The sequence below is a fragment of the Apteryx rowi genome, unplaced genomic scaffold (assembly GCF_003343035.1).
Source record: "Apteryx rowi isolate R43461 unplaced genomic scaffold, aptRow1 scaffold_1414, whole genome shotgun sequence".
Taxonomy (NCBI): Eukaryota; Metazoa; Chordata; class Aves; order Apterygiformes; family Apterygidae; genus Apteryx; species Apteryx rowi.
Window position 1 is genome coordinate 8953 of NW_020447658.1, and position 7872 is coordinate 16824.

Sequence of the window (7872 nt, forward strand, 5' to 3'; positions counted from 1 at the left end):
GCCGGGGAGCGTCGTGCGTGCTCAACTCTTGCCCGTCCCGCCGCAGGACCCGTCGACGCCACCCCAGTGGTGAGCATCCACCCGCCGTCCCGGGAGGACTTCGAGGGGCCCTACAGGAACTCCACGGTCCTCTGCCGCGTCGTCAGCCCCCGCAAGCTGCCCTTCGCCGTGCAGTGGCTGAAGAACGGGGCTCCGCAGGACACCGACGTGGCCACCGAGGGCCCCGTCTCTGACGGCCRCGGCGGCTACGTCACCAACAGCGGCATCTCCGTCTCCCAGTCCGACTGGGACGCCGGCACCGTCTACACGTGCAAGGTGGACGCCGAGCTGAGGAACACGAGCAAAGCCCTGGAGTGCGGCTGTAAGTGTCCCCACCATCCCGTCCTGCACGCAGAAGGCTTTTTTTTTGGGGGGGGGGAAGGGTGGCTTAAATTTGCAATTGCATGTGGGTGATGCACGGCCAATGGCAGCTGCTGAAACACCCGCGTTGTCCCCCTTGCAGTCGAGCGCCCGTTGGAAACGGAGATCGTGGTGAGGGCCGTCGCCCCGGCCTTCGCCGACATCTTCATCGACAAGGTGGCCAAGCTGACCTGCCGCGTGACCAACCTGCCCAGCGCCGAGGGCCTGACCATCACCTGGAGGAAGGAGACGGGCCAGGAGCTGGAGACCAAGACCTTGCCCCGGGTGCTGCAGCCCAACGGGCTCTACAGCGTGGACGGCGTCGCCAGCGTCTGCGCCGACGAGTGGGACAAGGGCGAGCTCTACACGTGCAGGGTCACCCACCCCGACCTGCTCTTCCCCGTCGAGGAAAAGCTGCAGAAGAAGACTGGTGAGCTTCTTGTTTTTTGCAAAAATTGGTGTCTGAGCTCAGCAAGGCTTGCCACTCGCGTGCATGCACACATGGCTGCAAAGGGGTTGATCCTGCAGCAGAAATGGGTGCAAAACACAAGAATTGCTGCTACTGGCTTGATGCTTTCCTCAATTTTTTGGAAAAAAAAGTGCATTGGTGCTTCTGCTTGGAGCAACACCTGCTGCTCACATGCATGTGTGAATTGCTGCTAAGGGATTGCTCCTGCAGCAGAAACGGGCGCAAAATGCAAGAACTGCTGCTACTGGGTTGCAAAAATTGAGGAAAGCGAGTGCATTGGTGCTTCTGCTTGGAGCGACGCCCGCTGCTCACACGCATCCATTAATTGCTGCAAAGGGGTTGTTCCTGCAGCAGAAACAGGTGCAAAAAGCAAGAATTGCTGCTACTGCATTGATTTTTTTCTAAAAAATTGAGGAAAGTGAGAGCATTGGGTGATTCTGCTCCAAGCAACACCCACTGCTCACGTGCATGCACAAATTGCTGCAAAAGGCTTGCTCCTGCAGCAGAAACGGGTGCAAAAAAGCAAGAATTGCTGCTACTGGGTTGCATAAATTGAGGAAAGCGAGTGCATTGGTGCTTCTGCTTGGAGCAACGCCTGCTGCTCACACGCATCCATTAATTGCTGCAGAGGGGTTGCTCCTGCAGCAGAAATGGGTGCAAAAAAGCAAGAATTGCTGCTACTGGGTTGGTTTTTTTTCGCAAAAATTGGGGAAGGCGAGTGCATTGGCACCTTTGCTCGCAGCAACGCCCGCCACTTCTGCGCATGCACGAATTGCTGCGAAGGGGTTGCTCCCGCGGCAGAAATGGGTGCAAAAACGCAAGAATCGCCGCGACCCACCCCCAGATCCCCTTCCCTCCGGCACACACGGCTCTTCCCAACCGCCCGTCTCCCTCTTTCTTTCCCCCCGTTCCCGTGCAGACAGCAGCGCCAAAGCCCCGTCCATCTACGTCTTCTCGCCGCCCACCGAGCAGCTCTCCATGCACGAGATGGCCACGGTGACCTGCCTGGTGAAGGGCTTCAACCCTCCCGACCTCCTGGTGCGCTGGCTGCGCAACGGGGAGCCGGTGGCGGCCGGCGACTACGTGACGCTGCCGCCGGTGGCCGAGGGGCAGCCGCCGCGCTCCTACTTCACCTACAGCGCCCTGAGCGTCAGCGGCGAGGACTGGGGCGCCGGCAACGTCTACACCTGCCTGGTGGGACACGAGAAGCTGCCGCTGCAGGTGGCCCAGAAGTCGGTGGACAAGTCCTCGGGTAAACCCACCTCGGTCAACGTGTCCCTGGTGCTCTCGGACGCCGCCAGCACCTGCTACTAGCCGCCCGGCGCAGCGACTTCCCCGCCCTTATCCCCCGTGCATGTGTATATATATCCCTATATATATATAAAAAATGCAAAAAAAATATAAATGCAAAAAAAAAAAAAATCCTTCCCTCGATGTTGTTTCTGGAGTGCAAAGTTGTTCCCCTCTTCTAGAGGGAGGGAAAAAAAAAATAAAGTCGATTATTATTATTATTATTTTTTTGGACTCGACCATCACCACGTGAGATCTTTTTGGCTCGTGCCAGTCGGGGGGGGATGCGTYGGATGCTCCGGAAAAGCCCCGGGCTCTGCGGCCGCCCGCGTTCGCACTGCGTTTCCCCCGTCCTTTTCCCGCATCTCCCCTTGGTGCAATTATTAATTYTTAATTTTGCAAGGTGCTGTCCCGGCCGGTGCAGGGCTTTTCGCTTGGCTCCCGCGCGCACCATGGTCCTGGCTCGCGTGTGCGATTGCAGCCGAAATCCTTCCGCCTCGCAAACCCTCTCGGCACGGCGGGGATCCTCGAGGAAACGCTTGGCAACGCTTGCCCATGCTGCTTGAAGCAAAACCTGCCTATTTTCCCCCCTTTTTTTGGGATATTTAGGGATGCATTCGCCTTGCGCAGCGGGGGAGTGCGTGCATGCGTCCCCCTTTGCAACAGCAGCCCGCAGACGCTTTAAAGCACCTTTTCCCTTAAAAAAGGGGGAAATTGTGTCCCCCAACCGAGCCCTTTGCTTCTCCCCATGCTGCTTCACCAACGCTCTGCTGTGCAAGCGGAGAAAGCCTCCGTTTTGGGGTAAAATAAAGGAAATCTGGCTCAGAGATGGAGGCACCAGGAGATGCTGCAAAGAGGAATCAAAAATGAGCGTGAAGAGGGAAAAGGAGCTCCTGTTTTTTTTTAATGGAAAACCCACCTTTAACAGCAGGTCATCGCTCTGCAGGAGCCTGTGCAGAAGCTGGGGTAGCTGGAAGGGTTTTTTTGGGGAAAAACTCCCTCCGGGAGGGATTTTGCACCGCAGAGGTGCTGTTTTGCCTCAATAGAGCCCGTTTGCAGAGTTGCCCAAGTTGCAATTTGGGGTCGCGGCTGCAAAACCCAAACTTGGCGCGTTTGCACCCGTTGAGGGCAAAGCAAGCGCCAGGTCTGTGCATGGTAGGAAATGGAGTCCAGTTCCCGGGAATAAAGCTGGAGAAGGGGGGGAAAAAATTAGCGCAAGGACCCAAATCATGTTATTTTTTAACTAATTGCGCCATTCCTTGAATGCGCGACCCCAAATGCCCTGCGGTGCTCAGGGATCTCGATGCTCTTTTTTGGAGCAAGTTGCTTTTGGGGCGTCTCGATCCCAGCTGATGCAAGAGCAAAACTGAGATTTTTTTTAAAAGATTTTATTTATTTTTTTATGATTATTGCCCGCTAAATGCAACGCGGCCTCGACCGCCGGTGCTTGTGCAACACCCGCTTTGCAGGGGAAGGGAATAAACGCTTTATTTTCGCGGCGGCGAAAACAGTGCGACCGCAGAAACGGGGCTTTTCGGGAGCATCCGCCCTGGAAAAAGGTGGTTTTTTKGGGGGGGGGAGGAAAAAGGAGCCGGGTTAAACGCCGGAGCCGATTTACCCCCATTGACCAGTGCTCGGCTGTCCCAGCTCGCGGTGGAGCAATGGGCAGATGGAGAAGTTGCCTCAAAAAGCTCAAGCTCCCCCTTGAATTTGCAACGGATTTGCTGGGAATTTTGCAAATTTGCAAAGGGGGCTGATTGCATCCGGCTGCAACGGTTTCCCGGGATGTTTCCTTTGCACGAGGATCGACTTCCCCCCCGCGTGGTGATGGTTTGCAATAAATTCCTGCTCCTCCGTGACTCCTGCCCTAACGCACGGGGAAAAAAAGAACAAAAAATTCACCGCGGGGACTGACGCACCCAGAAAAAACCGAGGTGGCTTTTGCAAACCGGCCCCGATTTTGGCCGCTTCTGGGGCATTTTTTTTGTCGCTTCCGCCTCCCCGCGGCTTTGGGGCTTTGCAGACCCCGTTTTTGCAAAACTGACCCCCGTGCAAAAACGAGGCCGAACCCGGCAAAACGCAACCTTCCCTTTTTCCCTGCATCCGGGGTAATTTCCTCCCCCCTTGGGCGGGCGAAGGCGCTAACTTGCTCTTGGCTCTGTCCCAAGCCTACCTGGACGGCTTCCTGGAGGCGGAGGAGGAGGATCTCAACAACCTCTGGACCACGGCGTCGACCTTCATCGTCCTCTTCATCCTCAGCCTCTTCTACAGCGCCACGGTCACCTTGATCAAGGTACGGGCTGGAAAAGCGCCGCTTTGGCTCCCCGGGCGCCGCTGCGCCCCCGCGATGCAAAAGACCCGGGCGAAAAGCTTTTTCCTCCAAATTCCCCCAAAAAAAGCATGGATTCGTCCCACCTCCTGGCCAAAAAATCCGCTTCCCCCCCCCCTTTTTTCCCCAGGGTGTTTCAGCAGCGTTTTTTTTTTTGCATTTGTGCATGCATCCAAGCCAGATGCAAGGAGAAAGGATGAGAAATAGGGTAGCAAAAAATATATATATATAAAAAATAGAGTAAAACGTGTGGTTTCGCTCTGCTAACAATCGCACCTTGCTTTCCCCGATTCCAGGTGAAATGAGCCCGTTTCCCGGGTGGGACGCGCTGCCCGAAGACGCCGCTGCCTCCAGCTCCGGCTCCAGCTCCGGCTCCAGCTCCGGCTCTGGCTCCAGCTCCTCGGCGGCCCATCTCGCTGCCAGGCGGTTTCGGGACTCTTTGGCCCCGCGTTTTGGGCCGGGTTTGGTGCAAACGCTGCCGTCGCGGAGCGGGAGACGCTGGACGTTGCAGCCGGCCTTCCGACGCCCTCGTGGTTTTGGGTTTTCTTTTTTTCCCTTGTAAATAGCTGGAAAAATAAAGGTTCCTGGTGTCTCCCGAGCATGTGCCCTGCTTGCTTACATCCATGCTGCGGTTTCCAGCGGGGGAAGCTCCATGCACGGAGCAGGGATACACCATGCACGGAGCAGGGATATCCCATAAATGGAGCAGCAATACGTCATGCATGGAGCACGGATGCACCATACACAGAGTGGGGATACGCCATGCATGGAGCAAGGATATGCCATGCACGGAGTGGGGATATCCCATGCATGGAACAGGGATACACTGTGCATGGAGCAGGGATACTCCATGTATGGAGCAGAGATACGCCATGCACGGAGCAGGAATACACTGTGTGTGGAGCGGGGATATGCCATGCATGGAACAGGGATATCTCCTGCATGGAGCAGGGATATGCCAAGCACGGAGCGGGAATGCCCTGTGCACGGAGCAGGGATATCTCGTGCATGGAGTGGGAATGCCCCATGCACGGAGCAGGGATATCCCATAAATGGAGCAGGGATACACCGTGCACAGAGCAGGGATACGCTGTGCATGGAGCAGCAATACGTCATGCACGGAGCACGGATGCACCATACACGGAGTGGGGATATGCCATGCATGGAGCAAGGATACGCCATGCACGGAGTGGGGATATCCCATGCACGGAACAGGAATATGCTGTGCATGGAGCAGGGATATCCCATACATGGAGCAGGGACACACTGTGCRTGGAGCAAGGATACACCGTGCACAGAGCAGGGATATCCCATGCACGGAGCAGGGATGTGCCATGCACAGAGCAGGGATACAACATGTATGGAGCAGGGATACACCGTGCACGGAGCAGGGATACGCTGTGTGTGGAGCGGAGATACGCCATGAATGGAACAGGGATATCTCCTGCATGGAGCAGGGATACGCCAAGCACGGAGTGGGGATGCCCTGTGCACGGAGCAGGGATGCACCATGCATGGAGCAGGGATATCTCGTGCATGGAGTGCGGATGCCCCATGCATGGAGTGGGGATACACCATGCACGGAGCAGGGATACGTTGTGCATGGAGCAGGGATACATTGTGCATGGAGTGGGGATATACCATGCATGGTTCAGGGAATATCCCATGCATGGAGCAGGGATGCACCATGCACGGAGCAGGGATACACCATGCACGGAGCAGGGATGCCCCATGCTCGGAGCACAGCTGCTCCATGCACGGAGCGGGGATGCCGCAGGGTGACGCAGTCGAGCGGGTCGAGTTGCACCGCAGCCTCCCGGGCGGGTTGCGAAAAGCTGCCAAAAACCGTCCGGGATTCGGATCCCAGCTGGGGACGGAGGTCACGTGCAGGGGCGGCGGGCGGCAGGCAGCTCCTCCAGCTGCTCGCGAGCTGATCTGGGGGGCCGGAGTGCCACTTCGGGGTTGGAAACCTGCCGTTTCTTGCAAAGCTTCCTTGGAGCRGGAGCCGGGAAGGTTGTGGGTTTTTTTTTTTTCCAGCTGGAGCCTTCACCTCCCTCTTCTCCGACAGCGCCACTGTCGCGGATGCCCGACGTCTACGCCATCGCGCCGTGCTGCGACGCCGGCGCCCAGGGCGGCGAGGCCGTGCTGGCCTGCCTGGTGCAGGGCTCCAGCGTGGAGTCCATCGCCGTGGAGTGGTTCCCCCCGGAGCTGGCCGGCGCCGCCGTCCTCTTCCCGCCGCTGCGGCAGCCTGACGGCTTCACCAGCAGCAGCCGGCTCGCGCTGCCCCCGGGCGCCGGGCGCCGGCAGGACCTGCGCTGCAGCGTGGTCCTCTTCCCGCCGCTGCGGCAGCCCGACGGCTTCACCAGCAGCAGCCGGCTCGCGCTGCCCCCGGGCGCCGGGCGCCGGCAGGACCTGCGCTGCAGCGTGCGCTACAGTGCCGGAAAAGACGCCGTGACCAAGGCCTTCCCGCCGGACGGTGAGCGACGCTTCCGCCGGGTCCGCCGCGAGGAGAGGACCACCCGCCCCTGGTCGCAACCTTCCATGAGTTGCAACCTCCCATGGGTTGCAGCCTCCCCATGGGTTGCAACCTTCTCATCAGTTGCAACCTCCCCATCAATTGCAGCCTCCCCATGGGTTTCAACCTCCTCATTGGTTTCAACCTCCCCATGGGCTGCATCCTCCCCATGGGTTGCATCCTCTCCATTGGGTTCAACCTCCCCATGGGTTGCAACCTTCTCATCGGTTGCAACCTCCCCATCAATTGCAGCCTCCCCATGGGTTTCAACCTCCTCATTGGTTTCAACCTCCCCATGGGCTGCAACCTCCCCATGGGTTGCAACCTTCTCATCGGTTGCAACCTCCCCGTTGGGGGCCGTGCAAGGGCTGACGGGGGCTGCGCTCTCCTGCCGTTGGCAGCGTGCGTGGCGGTGCAGCGGGCGCGCTGGGTGCACCTGGTGGAGCCGCCGTGCCTGGATGCCGAGGGCCCTGCGGCGCTGGAGCTGGTCTGCATCCTCTGGGGCTTCGAGGCCGGCCGGGYCAGGGCGACGTGGCTGCTCAACGGGGTGGAGAAGGGCCTGGAGACGCAGGTGTCCATCATCAAGGGTGAGAACGGCTCCGCCAGCAGCCACAGCCRGCTGGAGATCACCCGCGAGAGCTGGGACAGCGGCGACGTCTACACCTGCAAGGTGACCTACTCGGATGGGGACAAGGGCGCGGAGATGTACAACACCAGCAAGTGCCAAGGTGAGAGGGCCGAAACGGGTGGTGGGCGCGTGCGCAGGGCAAGGACGCGACGGACAGATGGACGGATGGATGCATGTGTGCATGATGGACGTGGTGGATGGGTGCATGGGTGGAAGGATGGACTCCTGCCTGCATGATGGAC

At 58.6% G+C, this 7872-nt stretch overlaps 2 gene segments (V, D, J or C); both read left to right on the forward strand.

The window, feature by feature from the left end:
• LOC112962116 overlaps positions 1-5086 on the forward strand; it is a 5925-nt gene extending 839 nt beyond the window's left edge. The window contains 5 exon segments of the C gene segment in view: positions 47-361; positions 503-829; positions 1788-2120; positions 4327-4451; positions 4784-5086. Of these exon segments, the coding sequence occupies positions 47-361; positions 503-829; positions 1788-2120; positions 4327-4451; positions 4784-4792 (1109 nt within the window).
• Positions 5087-6569: 1483 nt separating this feature from the next.
• Positions 6570-7872, forward strand: part of LOC112962118 — a 7142-nt gene continuing 5839 nt past the window's right edge. Inside the window, 2 exon segments of the C gene segment in view lie at positions 6570-6963; positions 7404-7730. Coding sequence covers positions 6570-6963; positions 7404-7730 — 721 coding nt within the window.